The 23041-nt window shown below is 39.6% G+C and overlaps 2 protein-coding genes across 3 annotated transcripts in view; both read right to left on the reverse strand.

Moving 5' to 3' along the window:
- Positions 1 to 10972, reverse strand: part of ttyh2 (tweety family member 2) — a 57767-nt gene extending 46795 nt beyond the window's left edge. Inside the window, exon 1 of one of the 2 annotated variants that reach the window (XM_017439512.3) lies at positions 10515 to 10972. In XM_017439512.3, the coding sequence (XP_017295001.1) occupies positions 10515 to 10643 (129 nt within the window). In that variant the 5' untranslated portion in view covers positions 10644 to 10972. The remainder of the gene's footprint in view (positions 1 to 10514) is intronic. The other variant, XM_017439521.3, reaches the window with a different exon arrangement.
- A 1191-nt stretch (positions 10973 to 12163) lies between these two features.
- Positions 12164 to 15415, reverse strand: rpl38 (ribosomal protein L38). Its single transcript, XM_017434881.2, has 5 exons — positions 15351 to 15415; positions 15117 to 15143; positions 14530 to 14590; positions 13272 to 13394; positions 12164 to 12239 (listed from the first exon to the last, which is right to left on the reverse strand). Exons 2-5 carry the CDS (start codon positions 15117 to 15119, stop codon positions 12214 to 12216), a joined length of 213 nt encoding a protein of 70 aa, XP_017290370.1. The 5' UTR covers positions 15120 to 15143; positions 15351 to 15415; the 3' UTR covers positions 12164 to 12213.
- Positions 15416 to 23041: the final 7626 nt, after the last annotated feature.

Below are 23041 nucleotides of genomic sequence, written 5' to 3' on the forward strand. Positions count from 1 at the left end.
GGGGGGGGGGGGGGGGGAGTGATGTCACAGATGAGACAAACAGATAAATGGACAATGACGCTCTAATGGCCTATAACAATGTCATCTGTAAAATATAACCATCACCAACACCTACGATGGCCAGAACAGTCATACATTTCTCCACATGGTGGAAAGATGGGAGAGACAATAAATGAGCAAACAAATGAATAAATAAAATCTATATATACAGTAAATACACATACTCAGTTTAAAAGATCCTGAGCTTAAGGAACGATGGTGAAGAAATGTGGGAGAACTCAGGAAAAGAGAAGTGTGTTGTAATGTGTAATTTATGGCCCACTGTCTGCTCGACCAATAGGCAGGTGACATAAATTTAGCCGTTTTCATTCGTGTGCGACGGTCAGCCGGGTCCGTCGGTGGTCAATCTGGTTCAGGCCAGAATTTGCGACCCGACAATTTATGCAGCAATAAAACTCCCACTCAAAAGGTGGCACCAAAGACACAACAGACAACAAGGACAACAAGTCAGAGAAGGAAAACAACAACTTTTTGTTTTGAAGAGATGCAGTGTGAGGATGGTTGCTGTACTCTACAGTTTGTTTAGACTACTTACACGGGAACGTTAAAAACACATTAAACTCCTGGAGAGAATTCACTGAAACGTTCTTCTCCTCAGTACAACATCAGCACCTACTGGACTGAAGTGTAAAACCGCAGATCCGTGAGTCCCACTTCGGATCAAAATAGGCAGACATAGTAGGAATATGAGTAAGTACACACCAGCTTTCTGCACAAAGATATGAGCTTCTCTTATTGCTGCTACTTTGCATACTTCCAGGTCTTTTTACTAACTTAGAAACTTCCGGTGCAAAAACAAAAACACGTGAAGCGTGACATTAGTGGCACTTTTCGAAGAAGTGTTTTCTTCCTCCATAAATCCAGCCACACGTTGGACACCAGCTTTTCAGTGTAGAGGCAACACAAACTGTTAAATTCTCACACACAAGCAACAAAATAAATAAAGGGACAACAAAACTAAATATGAGTGCTAATTAATTGTAGCTTTTTTTTTGTCATTTCATTTAAAAAAAGATGAAAAACAATCGACTGAAAATTAACCTTCTGGTTGCCCTTGAGACAAAAAAGATGCAAATTTCCATGGCGAGCAGAATTTGTGCAACTTTAAAGCAAGTTTCTTGAGCTTCATTGTCTATTCAAGAAAGCACCTGTGGGAGGCATAATTCAGGGGTAAGATGTGCAGGTTTAAAGACTCTCAACATGGATTTATTGGAGAAATCATTCCAAACGTTTTACCTTTTTGAATTAAAGATTGAAAAGCTGTATCCGGAAAATAGGAATACATGCCTCGTGACTGGAGGAGACCAAAAACGGGCAGAAAACAAATAAGATGGAAAACATGTTGCATGTCAAGCAGATGCAAACTCATAAGTGTCATGTGCTGCGTGACTTCTGCTGAGCTACTACTGAAAATCAATGTTTAATACACAAGGGCAAACCATAATTAATACATAGACGGGGAATTCACGTCCATCTGTCACTGCAGGAGTGATTCGTGTAACAGATGAACTCTACAATTAGAACGGCACTAAATGCAGGCTAAGTGATTTGAAATGTCTTCCGTGAGCACAGCTGCTGAGCAGCAGGTGGCAGACGGATGTGCGTTGGTGGGGAAGGTCTCCGGGCTCCATGTGCATCACTGTCCTCTGCGTGAGCAGCTCGGACGGACGGTGACGTTCCCTCGACATGAAGGGGGTTAAATGAGTGTCAGGTCTGTTCGAGAACAGAGAAGATGTAAAGGAGGGACGGAATCTCAAAAACAGTAAGAGAGACATTCTCCATAAAACTGATCAAAACTTGCTGTTGGAACTCCACAGCAACTACAAAAATCCTTCAAAGTTCTCACTTTTAGTTTGATAAAACTTTGTAAAATAATGGAATCCAATTTATTTCTCTTAAAAAGCAATCTGAAATAGCAACTGCACGAGTCAAACCCTCCCAATCTAACCCTAATGGAGCATTCTTACTCCCTGCCCTGTCTGCTCCACTCCAGCACTTGGGTGCACACCTCAGGGACTGAGACCCTTTCCAGCACAGTGCGCCCGGCTGAGCCTGCTCACATGCACAGCTGGGACGCCATTAAGTCCCAGCACGGTGACCCCAGGGGCATGGATGAAAAGACGAGGAACAGCTACGAAGGAGGAGGGTCCAGCTCCAAGCCATCCTTTACATCTGTTCCTCAGAATCTGGACTGAGCCAACACCAGCTCATGTAGAGGGCCAGCACTGCTCAGGTTTAACAGTGAGAAGCAGGAAAAATATCCGTTATCAACTAATATAATGAAAGAGCCATAAAAAATCAGATCCAAAGCAGTGACACAAGCAAAAGACCAGACCTAGGTCAAAGGTATGTGGACTAAAAAGAGTAAAACTATATAAAATAAGTAATAATAAGTAGAATATCATAGAAGGAGACAAATCTAAAGAAGAAAAAAATGTAGACACAGCCTGAAAGTCTCAAATGAACATGGCATCAAATGAATGGTGGAAAGCCGGAGAAGATATTTTCCGAACCACTTGTCCATGCCATTTAATGTTTTTATATCATGGGGCGTTGTAAACAATAACTGCACTCATAAACATCATTCAGTGTTTTATAATGCCACATGGCATTTATACACTCAGTTTAAAATGACATAAACGGCAGTCAGCTGTAAAGTGCTGTTCATAAAGACTAACCACCTACTGCAATGACATTTATGGATGTAGAGTGGTGATATTAAAACATCTGACAGCCAAAAAAAACACCGTCCAAGAGATACAATCTGTCTCAACGTGCTGTGGCCATACGTTGTTTGTGAAACACAAACACAGCATCATAACAAGCTAAAGGCGACAACTACTGTGCAGAGGTGGAAAATAAAAATATACATTTACTGACGTATTGGTGATGCAAAGGTTGTCAGATAATCTCAGGATAATCCAGCATCTATTCAGAAAGAACTGTTTGAACCAAACATGTTGCAACAGAAGAATTGGTTCTCTGGTTTGTGTTAAAGCGAATTGATTCTGAGATGGTTTGCAAGTTGAATTAACTCTCTACTGGTTCTAGTCCACATCTAACATTGACTTTGTGTTGGTCAGAAGAAAGCATGTGTTAAAAAAGTACAAGTTATGAAAGAAGTAATGTGTTGCCTTGTTGCATTTAACACTTACAACTGGAACTCTGTGCAGCCTTGTTCGTTTCCTGAAGATGTTTTTTCAGTTTCTTCCACTCTTGGTATCCCTCCTTTGTGTGGGCCGTGCTTACAGGGATACCTTTGAAGTGCAATGATGCACAGGATTTCCTTGACACCCTCTCCGAAGCCGAAGCCCAAAGCCTTTCTTCAGGGAAGCCACGGGTCATGATGTTGACGCTACACCCCCCAACAATAAAGGAAACCCAACCCCCCCAGTTTCCACAGGAGAGCAGACTTCATTGTTGTTTATATTGGAAGGAAATGCTGCAGCGTGACTCCACTCGTCCCTGTTCTTGTTCCAAATAAACACATGTTTTTGATCTGACCTGCTTAATGGCTGTCTGAACACTGCTGACTGCTAACTAAAGTGATGCCACCAAGGAAACCCCCGTTATCATTACATGGTGTCATATGAGCATTAAATAATTTAATGTTAGCAGCATGAGACATGGGCTCACTGCCTTATTAAGATAGACCTCACCCAACTAGCCAATCAGGTGCTGCTAATTTCTGGCTTCAAGTACTGTTGAGACAGATTGGGGTTAATGACCTGCTGGAGAGCCAGTAGGGGGAAAACTGAATGTATTCTGTATGAGCATGCATGACACAAACAAAGAGTGCAGATAGGACTGTCAATGAAAATGAGATTAGTGAGGTGAATCACTGATTTAACAATAAGGTTACTCAATCATTCATGTGCTTCATGCACACGGAGGGGGGTTGAGGTGGGACGAGGAGCATGGGAATCAAAAGTGACACATTGGAGATTGATTTTCTTGTGGAGGAAGCTAAAGGAATTGGTAAATTTCCAATGCAATCAGGGCGTCTGCGATAGCTGAACAGATAATAGATTTTTAGCTCTTAGTGTGAATAATTTCCCATTTGCTGTGGCACAGACACAACACATGGCGCAGTTTGTGTGTATTTATAAAATTCAAAGTGAAATTGAAATGATGCAGAGATGCAAATATTTGTAACTATTAATAAATATCATTGGGGAAAATGTGACAGTTTCAGTCTTTACACTTCTTCTTAAAGTAGGGGAGATCATGCAAAGTTTGTTTTTGCTTCAGACACATTAATGGCTCTGAAACAGCAATTTAAAATGGTAAATGGCGGTCTGACATCAATGAATAGAAAGCGGAAGGTGAAAATAATGATGATAAAACACAAAATACACAAAGACGAGAGAAACTGAGAGGTCTGGAAAACTAAACTGTCTGGACACACTTGAGTGCTTTTCTCAGAAGATAACTGTCAGAAAAGACCACTGAGGCAGAACAATCAAGTCAATAAAGTGCATTAAGAGTGTTTGTTTACTCCTGTGATATAAATGTCCGTGGCTGGTTCATTTATCTGACATCCTATAAACCTTGGGAGAAACGAGATAAAAGCTTCCAGCACAGGCTTGTCTGAGACGGACGTTTCAAGTCATCACTTGTAAGACAAGAAGGACTATTACTTAGAAACTTGGTTCTTTGCTGCGTGGTTTTTCTTTCAAGGCAAAGGTTTATTTCTCATTATGTCCAGGATAAAATGATGAAGTCTTGGAAAGTGTAAGTAATGACACTTCTTTATAAAGCTCAAATAACTAATAAAGACTTAACATATATTTAAATAGACTGCAGAAAGGTAAGAACTATATGAATTAACAAAAATCTACATATGAAAAAAATATCTGAAGTGCATTTTTATTTTTTTAGTTGGAACATGTCCCATTCATTTACATGGTGGGGTAAGACTTGAAAAGTTGTACTGCAACCAGCCACAAGGGGGGGCTTGTCTTTTGTTGCTTCAACTTCTGGTTTCTGGTTCAGTCTCTAAATATAGACGGTTTTGACTTGAGGTAAATGAAATGCAGAAGTAGAAACTTAAAGTTTCCACAGCAGCCCAAAATGGCCCCCCCAAAAAAAATCTTCAAAAAAATTCTACATAAAAGATAATAAGTGAAGCAAACATGATTAGTTCCTTTCTTCAGTTTGTATCTCGGTGTAATATTACTCTATGTTACAGTTACATTTTCAGTTTGATCATTAAATGTAATTGCCAGCTGCCAGGAAAAAGACAAAGAGGAGATATCTGGATGCAGTTAGAGAGGATATGGAGGTAGTTGGAACGAGAACGGAAAAGGAACAGCCGAAAGAAAAAGAAGAAACAAAACTGTCACAGATTCCCCAGTAAAATGTAGTTATCCAGAGCACTTGAACGGTATAAAGAATGCCATAATGTGTAGTGGTCCGTGTGACGGGCAGGAACAAGCATGTCTGACTCACAAAGCAGGAACCAGAGACAGAAAAGAGAAGTCAGATGGACACGGACCTTCTGACCTTCACATGATGCTTGGCTCAGCACACCCAAACACTCCAACACAAACACACAAACAAAACCAGAAAAAAATATAGGCCTCAGTTCCGCTTTGAGGCAAGTTTTGTCTTTCAGGTTTTGTCCTTCAGGCTTCGGGATGGAAAGGTGTGAAGCAGAGCAACACGTTTCCCCGTCTGACAGGGAAGGAGCAACTGCAGAGCAGAAACATGTTCAACGCAAAAAAAAAAAAAAAAGTTAATCAGCTGTACTCATGGGAAAGGTTCTCCTGATGTAAGAAAGCTGAAGAATTGGACCGTATAGTAAAACTGTCAGTACACCTCGTACAGCTATTTCTCTGCGATGGCTCGGAGTAAGTTTCACAACAAAGCTGTTTTTCTTTAGAAGCAAGACATTTCCCAAAATATTTGAGCGCTGGATGGAAAGAGAATTGCCTGATTGTGGTCATAAGACAGAAGTTAGAGAAAAACATCAAGCGGATGATTCCAGTAATGACAACAGCTTTGTCTGAAAAAGAGAGGGGGGGGAATCTGCCACCCAGATTCAGACAAAGAACAGTCAAAAAGTCTTGACCTCTTAAATTCCTTCAGATCGATGGCCTGAAGCCAGGAGCGGATTTTTGCCAACTCTACAAACGGTTAAATACAATTCCTCTGACAAAGCATGTGTCCTGGGCTGCAGCCGTCGCTCAGCTGCTCATTACCATCTACAGCAGCCAAAGAAACATCACTTCAGCAGTTTTTGCACAATAGACTGGACTCAACAATGCATGGGTCAACTAAAGCACAGTTCTGTGGAGGAGTTATGAACAATTAATATCTCACTTGTTGTAAATAGTTCTTTAAACAACCTCACTTTGGAAAAACAAGGTTTCATTCTGATCGGACTGATGAGCTAACAGCTAGTCTGACTCTGATTTTTTTTATTTTTATATTTAGTTGCTTTAAGGTCTTTGTCTAGAGATGGGTAGTGATTTTCAGATATTCAAAGTCTTTTTTTTCCTTTTACAACAGCTCCTGATAGTGACACGCCAAGTTGTTTCCAAACGATACTTTTTTATTCAGCACACTTTAATTAGCTTAAGTTTAAGACTCTTGTTTGGATCAGTGGCAGGTAGGTGGATGGGATGGACGGGACCAGGACAAGGGGAGGGTTTTTGCTTAAAATGTTCACCCCTAGTCCCTGTTTGGATTAACCATTAGCTCATCATTACAGTAAATAAACCCTGTTTCTCCAAACTGAGTCCATTCAAAGAGCTATCTATAACAGGTAAGATATTGTTTATAACCCTTTTACAGAATCCCCACTTAAACAGATCTGAACTATCACTTTAAACTAAATTTCTTTACCATTTAGCAGCGCAAAGCACCATGTGTACTACAGGTAATTACCCAGAGGGAAAACTGTAATAAAAGAAACATGCAACCCTCGAAGGACAACAGACCCAGTGCCCTTATCTTCTTCTGAGAGCAGAACCTTTAACTCCTCACTATAAAGGAAGAAGCGAAGATGGATTTGATAAAGAAAGACAAAATGTGAACAGGAGTGTGCTTTTTTTTTTTTTGTAAAATAAATGTCACTTGGAGACAAAAAGTAAAAGCGACTGAGAATAGTTGAGAATGATGGGGATTTCCCACCTCGGACTGACAGACTAACTGCACTTGGTTGACATTTTTCTCAGGAAGAAGTGATTTTCACCTGCTGAGACGCACCACGCTCCCCTCTTACACACCGTGGCCTTCTACAATGAACTGAAAATGGAAACCGGCAGTATGAGAAGAAAAAAAGAAATGGTTCCCCTCCTTCCGCTCAGTCTGAGCCGCTCCAAACATAAATCCAATTTGGTTGAGCTGTCATTTGATATTTTGTTGGGCAGGAAATATACCAAGCCTATTCCTAATAAGGAGAAGGAAGTTAAAAGAAAAGGTTATGTTATTACTACACCGAATGTAACAGCTATTATTTCAGTGCCTTGAGGCTGAGCTACTGAGTCATAGATGCTGGAATTACGGAGTCATAGAGGGAAAAAAAACAGTTCTATGTAAAAACAAGTCAAATTCCCACGGCACAGAAAAACACAACTAAATGGTGGATACACAATGTTACTAAAAAGCAGCATAAGGTAGAGGAGCATCTAAACGTTACTTATAAACTGCAGAAGGTTTGAGGGAAAACAGAGGAGAATAAAGGCCTAACATCCCTTCAGATCATCTGATGTCGAGAAATGACAAAGTTGCCATTATACACAATCTCGTGCAACATGTTGTGTAATTATCACACGATCTGTTAGCATTTGGAGTATGTGATGCAAGTGACTCTCAGCTACTACCACACCAAATTATACCTCACTGTTTGTAAAAGTGACCGAGTTAAAGCCATTCTTCTGTTTTCTAAGGACAGCTGGCTGGAACCGGGTTGACTTAGAGCTCATTCACAGGCTGATGTGTGTCTGTGTTGAGGATGACTCTCAGCTACCACCACACCAGACTCCAGCTCCACTACTTTCTGAACGTTTCAGGAAAACCCATCCAGTGGTTCACGACATGTTTTGGTAACAGATAAATGCACACGTACCGAAGACTCAGGCAAAAACATCATCGCCTGCCTTGCACCTTTAGGCGGCGGGTGATAAGTACTGTAAAACGTTTTACATTTTTAATATTCCAATGTAGGTTTAAAGAGAGAGGACTTCCATCAACTCAAGTAATTCACTCCTAACAACAAATAAGGTACTCTGCACTGAGCTTCATACGAAAGAAGAAAAAAAATACTTTTTATAACAAAGGCAAACTAACATTTATTGGGCTAAGCAAAGTTTTTCCGCTTCCACGGTGGCGTTCATGCAAAGCTTCCAGTGTTTAACCAAGAAAAAGGCCCTTAGTCCATTAATTCTGGGATATAATCTTGCTTCTTAGGATGCTTCTTTGCTTCAGTCTGGGATTTTGCACCACAACAAGCCTGCAAAGGTAGTCATCTAAAAACAAACTATCTGTCACAAACTCTAATTAAAGGAATTTATTACATGTCACTCATTAAAAAACTCATTTTATAGGGAGGAATATTGTTATCGATATCCAAACAATTAAAGTCTGAAGTTGTTTATCTGTTAAAAAGGCCTGCCGTATCGTGAGTGTGGTGTAGTGTGAGAAGGAGTCGAAGACTAATGTGGTCATTTCCTGTGGTTTTCTCAGAACCCTCCTTTAAACAGCTCCAGTTATAGATACAAAAATACAACTTTAAATTTGAACTGCATCTGATACAGACATGGAAGGTAGCATCTGCCACACTGCCTGTTTTTCTTATCTCACCGCTGAAATGCAATGCTTGGAAAGTCGGTCACTCCAGAGACCTTTGAGCTGATTAAAAGCAGAACTAAATGCCATTTATTCTCAGCAGGGTCTTCTTTGCTCTGGCAGAAGCACTGAGCTGTAACCTTAATAAAAATTATACAGTGAATTAATTAAACATTCATTGGACTTAAAGTGTTCACAAGCTGGTCATTAGTCATTGGAAAAGTTGATCCCAGCCCACTTAAAAGGCCATGTGAAATAAGTCCTGTCAGGCCGCCTCCGGAGATGGGAATGGATGGATCTGGCTCCCAGGAGTGAAGCTGCATCCAGGCCAACATTCTCCCACAAGTTCCCGGCTCGCTTCCTGCCTCTCCAGAAACTCAGACGCAGATTAAAAAAACGCGTCCCGACTGAAAAACACGGTAGATGTTCTGCTTCCACGAGGAAACAAAATCCGTTAAATGTTCTTAGAGAGACGTGTGGCCACACTTGGCTCGCTGGTTTAGAGGGACGGAATCACGTGAACTGAGCCAAGATCTGCCCGAGCTCAGGGAATGTGTTGAGGATGAAGCTCAGCTACTACCACACCAAATCTTAGCTCAACGCCGGTAAACTGGTAGGGTTACAGCCATCTTTGTGGTGACTAATGTCGATTACCTGTGGTGGCCATCTTGAATTGGGTCTACTCCAAAATCTAATCAGCTGAAGACGCTCAGACAGGGAGAACTTTCTGAGAGTTTTATTTAAATCCGTCCAGTGGCTTATCAGGTATTTCGCTAACTGACAAACAGGGTTGATGGCAACAGTTAATGCCAGATCTTAAGGCAAATATGTTGTGCAATGTGTAGTGCTCAAGGTATGTGTGGGGGATGACTCTTAGCTACTACCACACCAGATTTTAGCTCAATATCTGTAAAACTGACCGTGTTGTAGACATCTTTGTGTTGACTAATGTCTATTAGCTGTGGCGGCCATCTTGAATTGGGTTCACTCTAAACGTTAATCAGTTGTAGAGGTACAGCTAACGAATACTTTCATTAAAATCCATCCAGTGGTTGATGAGATATTTTGCTAACAGACACAGCTGACTCTAAAAACAGATGTGTTATCAGTAAGTGCTCAGAGGACCTGCTGTGAACGACTCTCCGCTACTACCACTTATGGACGTGTATGTCTCTTAGCTGTGGTGGCCATCTTGAATGTGGTTGACTCCAAAGGTTAATCACTCATAGATGTACATCCAGCCATGACTTCCTGGGAGTTTCATTAATGAGATATTTTACTAACAACAAAGACACACCCAGACAGAACCAGTCTGAAGGCAGAGAGTGGGTCTTAGAGTTGAAGCTCACAGGATGGTAATTACAGGTCATCATCAATAATAATAATAATAATAATAATAATAATAATAATAATAATAATAATAATGATAATTAAGCAGCTCTGAAGGCAACAAAAACAAAACATCAGATTATTACTGACACAATCAGAGAAGCAGAGAACTATAATAACCTTTATATGTCCAAATTAAACTCTCCACGCATTAAGTAAACCCCTCTTCCTGCGCGAGCCGCCCCCCTCAGGCATGCCGTGTCCCAGATTTGCGCGTCCATTTAGCGGGGTTTGGACTGACCCCCCCCCCAATCCCATCCTCCTCCACTGACCTGCTGGTAGTTCTCATCTTCAGGCTGGAAGCTTTTGTCCGTGGCTTGAAACCTTAAGTTGATGTGAGGGAAATTGTGAAGCCAGTAAGTCCACCAGGGCGCGATGTAATCCACGCGGGCTAAAGACATCCCGAACCCGGGTTGAAAAAAAAAAAAAAGTTCCTAATTAGCCTCTCAGTCGGTCCTGAAGCGCGCGGGTCTTAATCAAGTCTCACATCAAACAAAGGCAGCGACAGCAGCGGGAGAAATAACAAGTCCAACACGGAGGAGGGTGCTGGTGGTGTGGGGGGGGACAGAAAAGTCCTGCAGAGGCGGGTGTGTTGATCCAAAGTAAGACCCGAGGAGGATTTCTCTTTTCTTTTTGCCTGTAAAAACACCCACCAGTCCCTCCCCGCTCTTGTCCTCCTGTCTCTGGACCCGCAGCTCCTCTTCCCGTCCGACTGTCAGCGGCGGGGGCGCGCGCTGATAGTAAGGGACACCAGGCGGTGCGGGAGCGCGCACACGGGTTTCCGCTTCGACAAATTAACCTGGCAGCACATCGTAAAGTAAAACTCTTCCACACACACGCACACATTTTAGGATGTGTTGTAATATATTCTGTAAATATCAGTGTTTCTTGTTTTAGTCGCTTCTCTATCAGTTTCTGTGAACCGTAGAGCTGAAAATACCGCACTGCCATCTAGTGGTCAAAACAAGACATTACATTTCCATCAGGGCAGATGTGAACTTGCTCATCACATCTTCAGCTGATTTGTAAATCAGGATTGTTATATATTGCAAAACGTCAACAATTTTCCTGGACTACCAAGATCATAAATCTAATAATATAAACCATTTAAGGGTGCTAATATGAGACCATATTTCATTGGAAAGGCTATCAACTTTTTAAAAAAAATGTGCAATTTTATAATTCAGGTAGATGAACCAACATATGAAGGAAGCTCATTTCAGCCGCTTCTATCCAGGACCTTGTTCTTTCAGTCAGGATCCAAACCTTGTGACCATAGGTGAGGGATGGAACATAACTTCCTCCGTAGGGCGGCGAGGCTCAGCCTTAGAGATGAGGTGAGGAGCGCGAGGTAGAGCCGCTGCTCCTTCACATCGGAAGGAGTCAGCTGAGGTGGTTCGGGAATCTGATTAGGATGCTAATTTAGGTTTTACAGGCATGTCTCACTGGGACGAGTCCTCCTTGGAGGGATTCTGGATCCTCTCTGGCCCGGGAACACCTCGGGATCCCCCAGGAGGAGCTGGAGAGCATCGCTGGGGGACAAGGAGGTCTGGGTTCCCCTCCTGGACCTGCTGCCTCCTAACTTGAGTTTGTTAGAGGCTAAAGAATTTAACTTTTACTTTCAGCTTAAAGTTTTAATTTTAAACACGGAATGTGTTCAATGACTCCAGTAGATGGACAGAAGTTACTGAACCAAGAACTTTAACACAAAGACACTGAAAACACTCAACTTCCTGCTTGCATGAATGAGACTCAACGCTGAGGTGAAACATTACAGAATAAGTTCAGTTTAAGAAAATAAAAAAACTGAGCTTCAATAGGTAAATATGTGCCGCTCCATCTTCCACGCAGGAAGCTGAGTGGCAACGATGTTTCTGTTTTGTTTCACACAGTGGAAAGCAGCACAGCAAACAAAAGACAGTTTTGTTTTTTCCCATTTTTCTTTATTACAATTATCTGTACATCTTGTTTTTACTTCAGATCCTTCACAGCCAGACCTGCAACGGAAAAAAATAATCCTGATTAGAAAAATCATCAGAACAAATGTTTCAACAAACAATGACTTATTTTCTGAAGGCACAATTTATTCAATGTTTTCACTCTGTTCAGTTATTTTACTAAATTATTAAGATATTTTCCACATTAAGTTTAGTAACAAACAGTCTTTATCAAACATTTGACAAAGAGCTGAAGTTGGTTTTTATTTTAAGTCACTGCATCCATAACAAACATTTAAAGACCCTGGCCTGCATGAAAGATGTTTATTTTATTAAAATAATTTCTTTCTTTGCAGTTTAATGCAACTTTCATTGTGAACATTAGAAAATTAGCTTTGAAGCTATTTTCTTAAAACAAGAGACTGAATAAATAATCTGAACAGAGAATTTCCTCAAGTTTGTTACTTTCTGTGAATAACTCAAACACTGCAGGAAACAAACACCGCTCTTTGACCAGTAAAGACTTCGTGCCACTTTCGCATCAGTTTACATTACTAAAGATTAACGTTCTTAATAAGAACAATAACTTTTTGTTAGTTCATATGAGTCTGAAATTGTGTTGAAAAGCAGCTCATTAAGACGTTGAGTCAGTCATTGTTAAAGCATTTAAAGAAACTCGATATGTTCTAATAAAATCATGTATTCTTTAATATGACAACCTAACAAAGTCACCATCGACAGAAGATCAAGACGGCATCAAAGTCAGAACTTTAGCTCTACTTTTAACTACAGATGGATATGCTTCTCCAAAACACACCAGTGCTGAACATAATTATCTGCAGTTGTGCTTCATTTGGAGAATTTCATTTATCGTCACAGAAATCCATGAAGGCACATCACAGATCTCCACCAGTGCAATCAGCAACAGTTTATACAACTTTTATTTGTTTTCAATCCAGAGAACACAATAAAATTAATTCCCCACATTTCTGTGTTTGCTCTGAAAGCTTGAAAGCATCCATTTGGGTTCTGCCGTCTTTATAAATGCAGAACAACATCCCTGTGTGTAAGGTGGCAGAAGGCCAGACTGACCTGGAGGCAGCGACTGTTTGAGCTTCTCTGCCTTCTCCTTGTCTGTGATGACCAGCGTGTACAGGTACCTGCTGCAGCGCACCTTGAACTTAACGTTGTCCTTGTTCTTCTTGATTTTCACGGCTGAGGAGGAGCAGAAAGACGAGGCGTTTTAATAACATTTCAACACAGAGCTGCATCGTCCCAAATCATGAGCAGTTTCAGCAAAACTAATTCTCAATGCTTTACCTAAAAGTTAATCAGGAGCTGTTTCACATTAATGGGAACTTAATGCTCCCTTGTGGTATGATCATCTCCCTTTAAACAGAATTTATCTAAATAATACAGTCACAAAATTACAAACATTTGAAGACTTTTAGCGGGGTAAAAATAAAGTGAAAGACCGGGCACATTTTCTGGCTAACTGGCAATAATGCAACAACAACAGGAAATATATTGAAAAAAATAACTTTTGGGGCTTGAAGGTTTAACAGGATTACTTAACCTCCATCAATAAAAAAAATGAATATACAGCTCTGGACAAATAAAACAAAAAACATTTGAGTATTTGATCGTCAGGAGATAAGTTGCCTTCATACTGAATTATACAATCCTCTTCAACTATCCAAGAGATCGCTGACTGGTTCCCTGTATTTTTCAAGTCAGTAAATGTTATTACTTAACATTATTATTATTTAACACAAATTCAAGAGTCACTGCCATATATATATACATAGAGGTAGGTGCTATTTATTGATGATGTGAACTCTGATGATGGCCCAGAGTTCATATGCAGCACATCTTTGTTCAACAATCATGTGCATTTGTAAAATATGAAAAAGATGCTCTAATAATTCAGACATCTGGCGCGAAAGAAATGTTCCTCGCTACCAAGTATCAATGTGATTGTAACGCTTGAATAGCTTTGCTGATCGCTGTCAATCAAATGTGTTTGAAATAAAGACAAAGAAATAAACAAGAGCGCTAAAAGTTGGAGTTTCATCTCCAGTTTGTTTCTCTGACCTGAGTGTATTCAAATCTTGGCATTGCTGTAGGCACTAAACTGTTCAATACTTCATAAAATGTTAAATGTGCCCCAAATTAAAGTACAAGTTTACACAGTAAAGTTGTGTAGAAATCCACCAGGATCATGTCATTCTAATAGGTTTACGTGTTTTAAACAAAGAAAAATCCACACTCCTCAGTGAATGTCAGCTGTACGGGTAATTGCAGGTTTTTACTGCTAACTTAGGAAACCAGCAGATGGTTTTGAACTTACACTTGGCATCCTTTCTCCTGGCTGTCAGCAGGAAATCTTTGATTTCTTCAATCTTGCGAGGCTACAGACAACCAGAGGAGACAGTCAGCACTTTGACAGCACATCGCCAATAAACCTTAAAAAACACGATCTGATGTCAGTGAACCGGTGGAACTGGAGTTTCTGTCGCAAAGCAAAACCCAGCACTTAGTCCAATCTTTACTCTTGCAAGCATGAAAATGCACCACGGGCACATCAGCCTGTGATGTTTGGACTCTTGCGGACGACAAAATCGCATTTTTAAACGGTTTCTGATCACAGCCGAGTTCAAGTTACTCTGGCTGACAGACTGGGCCCACTCTTGTTACAAATACTTCAGCTGTTTACTTCAAAACCAGTTGTTTCCGAAAAAATTCGCCGCTAAACATGTTAAGGCCCATGAGGAGCTACATCATGCTAATGCTAATCCCCAATGCGAAACGCATTTACCAAATCCTTTCACCACAACATAAACACTTTGTAGGATTTAACGTGTTAGCAGATTCTATACATAACATTCTGGACTATACAAGTTAAATATTTGTGTACAAATCAAATATAATTCTCACCATGCTGCCGTGTCAGCGGACTGAATGCTGCGGACGGACGGAGAAACATCGAGTCAGTTTATCGGTTATAACAACAGGAAGAAAACGATCAGAAATAAAATACTTATATCAAAATGTAAATAATTATGTCAACAACTAGACTTTTATAAAGATGACTTTGTAACGATGAATAAAAAGAAAGATGGATAAAGATTATTATGATGATTTTGTCTGATATAAGAATGCTTAACTCACTTAGCCTGCCAAAGAGGGGATGAAAAGGGGCGGAACTTCCGGTTTAGGTTGAATTTATATTTCTCTACGGCAAGCGCAGAGGACCAACATTTAGAGAACAAAAGCGAACTAAGTAATTAAGATCGAAACGTAGTCTTTTCCAGATTTGTTGAAATTCATTCAGAGGTTTTTTTTTAACAAAATGTTAAATTAGGTTTATGTGTCAAAACAAATGTATTATGTGTTTGTTTTTGCCACACAAATTTAATAAAAGCATATAAAAGACAAATTCATAAGCTTCACTAACAAAAAACATTAACTAAACCCTGTTTGCGCATCTGTTAATTGAGGAAAAGTTTTGACTTAATGATTACTTTCTTATTACAAGACAATCATAAATGCAAAACCTAACTTCACATAAATAAGCTCATGCAAGACACGTAGTGATCAATTTCCATTCGTATTTTATATGCTTATAATTATCAGTTTACTGTTCACTTTTGTTACTTTTGGCAATAAATAAATAAATAAAATTAAAACTGTTCAAATTAAAAGCCCATTCATATATTTTTTTAATCTTTCAGTTCACATTTTTTCAGTGCTTTCAGTGAGGAAGCTATAGACAGGGTTAAATACTTGGTTTTATTTTTTTAAAGAAACAAATGTTGATCCTTCCAGAATGATATCATGCATATTTTCATCTGTGGGCCTGAATGAGACCTGTAACATAAGTGATCCACTCTGTTCTTTACTGAAGAGCATTTAAGAACAAAGAAAAGTTTTTCCTCTCTGTGAAATCAAAACTTATCTTCCTTGTTCAGAAGTCCCCAAACTTTTGCTTCACGACACCTTGAAACGATAATTTATGTACCAAAAACCTCTCGTCAACACGTACAAGATGTGTGTTAGTTTGTGGAATAAAATATTCAACCTTCTTTGCTCTTCTAATTAGTCTCACAGCCTCCAAGGTTCATCCTGTGACTACCTAATGGGCACGACCATTACATTGAAAATCTATTAATTTTATTCCAGAAACATTCAGTTTCAAAGTCAAATAAATTAACTTTTAAAGACGTGTTTTTTTTCTGAAATGAGTAACTGTGAGCTATGCTTTTCAGGTCTATGATTCTACAAAATGCAACAGAAAATACAATAGATTTAACATTTACAGCCTTGTTTATGTCCTTTCTTATTTTCACATTATCTATCTGACTCACAGACAGAAATATAACAATGATCACCTTCAGCACCTCATCCAAGGGGAATAAATTATAAAAGGACAATTTCTCTGTGTGAGAAAATTGTCCCTTTTTGACAAGTTCAAGTGTTTCTTTCAGTGTCAGTTAAAATCAGTAGATGGTTTAATCTGTCTTTTTGCATAGACAAAGTAAACTTAATAACTGTCACTGCTAAAAAAACATTTTTGTTGTAATTACCTGCTTTTGATCTTCCCTTTCGTGACGATTACATCAGAACTCCAGGTTTATCAAACAGAATAATGTCAGGTTGAGACAACACTGTCTGTAGAAAAAACAGAGCATAATCAGATAAATCAGGCTTAATTTAATCCAATTAGAAGTGTCCTTTCACTGAGAAAATATATTATGCACTTCAAATAAAGCTGTTAATATTCTTCAGCTATCTGTTTATCTGTTTTAATCCGTCTTTTTCTTTTCTATCCTCGTTCAGAAGAAGATCAGGAGACATTTTTATCCCAGAGGTCATGGTAAAAAAACCATAAAACCCAGACATCTTATGTTGATGTAAGTTTTCCAGCAGAGCTTCGGGGCCCTGTTCGGAGCTGTGGGGGAACTCCGACTGCAGGTTTGAACTGTAGTTGCTTTAGAGTTTGAAGAAAACTGGAAAAAAAAACTAGATGTACACAAAAGTTTGTTTCCTGTTGGGAATCTCTCCTCTGACAGGTATCTTTTCAGATACAAACTGACTGTAAATCAGAGTTGTTTATTTCAGAAAAGAAAGCAAAAGCAGACGTTTGCTTGAAACGCCTCAGAAGCTGCACACATCACAATCGACCCGCTGACTTATGCACACTGAAAACTGCTGGGTTATTTTGATTACTCATTTGTTGGGTTAAATCTGAGTGAGGGATGAGCCGTACCATTCTTTACTGGCTGCCATTTTATTTTAGGCCAGAAATTGATCTGACTGAACCTCTGCTTTAGGATGTAATAAGTATATATGTATGTATGTACTGTATATGTAAGAAGATTAGCTCCTGAATAAGATGAATGTTTTCATATAAAAATAACTAAGTTGGTATGGAAAAACAAACATCCATCCATTTTCTTTACCCGCTTCTCCATTCCGGGTCACGGGGAGCTGGTGCCTATTCCCAGCGGTCACTGTGCGAGAGGCGGGGGACACCCTGGACAGGTCGCAAGTCCATCACAGGGCCACATATAGACAAACAACCATTCACACTCTCACCTAGGGACAATTTTAGAGTCATCAATTAACCTAACATGCATGTTTCTGGTCTGTGGGAGGAAACCGGAGTACCCGGAGTAAACCCACGTGTGCACAGGGAGAACATGCAAACTCCACCCAGAAAGGCCCTAGGCTGGGAAGCGATCCTGCAACCTTCTTGCTGGGAGGCAACAGCTCTAACCACTACGCCACTGTGCCACCAACAAAGAAACAATTAAAACAATTAGTGTGGATGCTGAATCTGCAACAAATTAGGCATTTAAACCCATTTTTTTGGTAGAAAACTGGGTCAAACTGATAACCTAGCCCTGCTGAATTAAACCTATCCAGGGTCGGCTCGGTCCAAATTTAACCCAGCACTGGGTTACAAATTGGGTCACGCACTTAAAAACCCAGCGGTTTTCAGTGTGTGAGTTCAATTACCTTTTACAGTCCAAATAGATAAATCCAAAGGTTGCCACAGTAATAAGCCTTTAAGTATATAAATGTTCGCACTGAGGCAATACTCATCTATTATCTCCACAACCTGACAAAAAAATGTGTATTTCTCCAGCAGTAAAGTGTAGTTAATGGGCCGATCCTGCTGCAGCTGGTGTGCTCAACGGGAGTCAATTTATTTTACTTTCTCATGCTTAAGCGAATGTTTGGCCTTGTAATTTTTGACACAGACACTTTGTTTTAGAAGGAATTTTAGCCACCAACAAAAAAAAAAGCAATAATACAGATACCCAAAGCTGGTTTTCCTGTGCCGAGTCAAACTTCTAAATACAGTTTTATCAGGAGCATTATTTGAAGGAATCACTCGCCGCCTTTTTTACACCAGAGTTTTGAGATCGTCTGTTGTTGAGAATTGATGGAGCTGTGGTCATTTTGGTCAAATAAGAAAATTGCACAACATCTGAATAAGTGTTGGGGATAACTCTCAGCTACTACCACACCAAAAATTCAGCTCATTATCTGTAATATTGGCTGAGATGGAGCCATTTTTGTGTTTGTAAATGTTACTTAGATGTCGGCCATGATTACTTTCTCAATGTTTCGTTAAAATCCATCCAGTTCATGATGCATTTTGCAAACAGACAAATGCAAAGAGACACGGGCAACAACCTTTTTGCCTTCGGCGGTGGGTAATAATTATTTAAACCAGGATCTCTGTGTGAGCTGAACACGTGGTCATTCAAGGCTGAGTGATATCTCAGTCTGTTTCCATGGAGACCAACACCGGCCCTGACCTGGCGCTCATAATTAACCCTGTCTGCCTGTGTTCAGGGGCCATATACCCCCCNGTGTGTCCTGCTGGACTCGTTTCTCTCAAGATTTTAAAATTTCACCACTCTCACGTCAATCAAGAAATGAATTGTCCCAGCCGTTATTTTATTTCTGTCTTTTATTAACGACTTTGCAGCGTGCAGGTTGGAGAAGGTGCGTTTTTTGTCTCATCACGTCTCGTTGTTTTAGAACTTGTTCGCAGTCTAAAACTATTTTTATCGCGGAACAAAAACGAACACGAACAGTTTATCTCAGCGGGGACGTCTTTACTGCGGAGAAGATTACACTCTTTAGTGTAGCAGAGAAGAAGTGACTCACAGGTTCAGATTTTCACTTATTCCTTTAAAGATCATAAAAGATGGCCTCAGTTCCTCGTTTCTGAGGAATTATTGCACAGATATGTGTAAAATCTGATACAGAAATGTACAGCCGAAGTATATAAATCTCACATGTCACTAGCTGTGAAAAGATAATCTAATTTTGATTAGAGCTCTTATTAACCCAAAGAAACAATGAAATTGGTGTTATCTAAAAGCACGATGTGCTGTTCACAGTTTTAGAGCACCTGAAAAACGATTGATTTTTCCAGGCAGGAACTTAAAACACATGCAACTCCAGTAAATCAATAGGTTAAATTAATAAAACTATGTCAAATGTTTAGTTTGGACTGTAAAAATGTGTCTTAAAATACTTCATGTAAAACAAAATTATATATTTTCAATAAAAGCTTGAATATTTCTGGGCGTATAAAAAAAAATCATATTTTTTTAGTACAATTTGTTATATCTAGTAAGTTTAAATGAAGGCAAACTTCTTCATTTACTTTCCAATCAAGGAGCGTTTTCAATTCAAACTGAAAAATGACAAGTGCCGAGTGTTTAAACTAGTCTGCTAGTCCTACTTTTGAAGATGACCTCACATTCAAATCCCTCTTTTCCCTTACCTCCTGAGGGTTGTTAGGGTCTTTGAGGGCCTGCTCCACATGAAAGATGTTTTGGTCACAAGTGTTTTGTTTTTTGAATTTATTTTAATGTCCATAGCAGTTAGGGGTCTTTAATTTCTTTATTTCTTTAATTTGAACACGTGCCAAAAGCTGCTGGTTGAATCCCAGTATGACTTGTTTGACTTCTCTGTTGCAGTTACATCATTCAATCACTAGAGGGCAGTGAGTAATCGTTAATATGGAGCAGGTGGGCAGCTCATCTTTACTGCTGACGTTGGGAGCCGCTGTGTATCAAGAAATCAGTTCTCTGAGCTTCGATAAAAAATAAAAATGTAGATCTGATTGTTTCTTTGAGTTCACACCTCTTTTAGGTTTTCATACAAATACATTGGATTCTAACTGCTGTTATTTAAATATAGCCTGAACACCCCATATGACGAGGCTGCATCTAAACCTTCATAATCTATCGGGGAATAAAACACTAGAAAAGCCTTCAAAATTCATTTTATTATTACTTTTAATTGTCACCGTATCCTTGCCTTTCTCTTCATATGAACCTCCAGCAACATGAACTTTCTCTCTGCCTACTTTTTTAAAATGTGTACTCCCAAATTACAATCTCACCTCCGAAGAGAGATGGATTGGATGAGCCTGCCTAAGGCAACTCTTAATTTATTTACACAGCTGTGGAGCATTTGTGAATTCATTCGGCACTGAAAACTCATTTGATGTCCTTTTTTTTTTTTTTTTTACTTTTTTGATACACCTGGTATTAAAATGCTTCCCTGAAACTATAATCCTCTTTTTGTGTAATTGGAATAAAAATGTGTACCCTTCAGGCTGAGGGATGAGCGTACTTTGTAACTATGCTCCGGCTTATTAAAAAGGCATATTCAGATAAAAAAAAAAAAAAATTCTTTGCTTGGAGATACTTTTTAAAGTGTGGATGATGGAATTTCGGAGCTTCAGACCACAGACAGTGTAGGTAATGATACAGATCATTTGTGTCTGTAGGCCTGATATGAGCAACAACAGACACAACTCTGCCTGAGAGCTAATGAATAATACTTCACAGGTTCTGGTATTTATCATATTTTGATTCATTTTATGGCTGAGAATCTAAAAAAGATCACCTGGAATAGCTTATAAAGCCATTATCTTTTGATTTACTTGAATCATTAACTCAGTGAGAAGTTTTAAATGCGCATTTATAAGCAGTGGCAGATCGAGAGATTTGTTTTGGACGGCAGCAAAGGTGGGGCAAAATCTATTGTCACGGGAAAAGGTTTACATTTGGACTTAAATGTATGGATTCATGTTATTTCTCTATGAATTCAGAGCACAGAAATTCAACAAAATAGCTCTGTTTTTAATAAAGACTCACAATCAGCTGTTTTTGTCAAACAATTGAAATTGGTCTGAGTACTGAATTATATTATTTAACATAATTCTAAAACTTTAAATCCGCTTTTTACCATTCATATTTACAATGCATTTGAAATTTAACATAGTCTTGCAAATAATCAAGGGGTACACCATGTATATACTATTCATTCATTCATGATTAAGTGTACAGAACAATAACACAAAGATGCCCCAAAACTCAATTTCAGGCTTTTGACCTCAAAGCACTGATTAGGTTTAGATAAGCAGTAACATCTGATGATATAACAGCACAGATCCTCCCAACGCTGGACCTAATTATAATACCAAATGAACCGGTGCTGTAACATGAGCACCACTAAATGCGCAGAAAGCCGCTAGAACTAAAGGTTCTGTGTTTGTGGGGAAATAGCAGCTGACAGAACCAACATCAAGAATATGAGAAGAAATAGAAAGCTGAGCTAAAATAAATGAATGAAACAAGGAAAAGGGTTTGGTTGTGTTTGGGTTTTATCTGGTAATGAAACGGTTACCTGCTGCTCCTCAGGTAGAACACCAGTAGCCTTCCAGGAGCTGCTTTGATGGCAGGAAGGTCTGGAAATCATCTCTGCTGCTGAAAGCTCCAGGAGCGGTTGGCCGGTAAGACTGTTCTGAAATTCAAGAGGGGTATGTACAAATTCTAAAGGATACAGACTGAAGTTCTGTAGAGATCTTTGACTTTCAACGGTGTACAAAATGTACAAAAATATGTTCACTAGCCTACAAATCAGGTGGCAGGATATTTCTTTTCCCTGCCACTCAGTGCCAGCCCCCAGATCCATCACTGTTTATATGGAGCTTTGATTTGACACATGCAAGAAATTATTTACTGCAGAAAACCACCTGAAATTATGAAGGGCTTTAAAAATGTGTCTAAGTTACATTAAAAATGCTAAAGAAAGGTACCTTTAAAGTCCTCTACTCAGCATTACTCACCTTATCTCCCTGGTTATTGAACAGATTGATTCGTCAACTATTGATCTCCGGTCTGGCAGCCTTATCAGAGGCAAACTTAAAGTACACCTGCGGATGAGAGGAGATTATTAGAGAGTCTACAGGTTTACCCTGACAGAATCTCAATGCGTGTGTGCTTAGACTTGTCAGAGTGGCCAGAAACTGTTGAGGAAATTTACCGTGAGCCCCTCGTTTATCATGTTCAAAGACCTGTGCACGGCTGCAAACGGCTTGTCCGAGAAATCAACGGGCCTTTTTGTCACGACTCCCTGCCAGTCAGGCCCGCTCAATCAGGAAAAACCAGGACACTGAAGAGAGCAGAGAAGAGGAGGAGGAAGAGCTCACTGCACAGATCACGGCGAAGGTGCAGATTTAAAGGCTGCTCTGACAACTTCAACAGAAAAACAGCATCCTTAGCGATGGAAATTTAAGCTGAACACAGAGATACGCACGTCTTCCTGACACTTGTTGCCTTCAAGCTACTTTTGCACCAATCAGGACGTACAGCAGGACCACAACCTTTGTGATATTTAATGCAAGTGTTACAGATGAAGTCTTGCTGAAAACCCAAGAGGCTTTTTTTTTTCTAGAAACGAGGAGTAGAAGAAGATTGAAAGTGAAGTTATAAAAGCAGAGGAAAGGTAAAGAATGAGGTGAAGTGGACCGTGTCAGAGGG

This window comes from Kryptolebias marmoratus, linkage group LG17, assembly GCF_001649575.2.
Source record: "Kryptolebias marmoratus isolate JLee-2015 linkage group LG17, ASM164957v2, whole genome shotgun sequence".
In the NCBI taxonomy this organism is placed as follows: domain Eukaryota; kingdom Metazoa; phylum Chordata; class Actinopteri; order Cyprinodontiformes; family Rivulidae; genus Kryptolebias; species Kryptolebias marmoratus.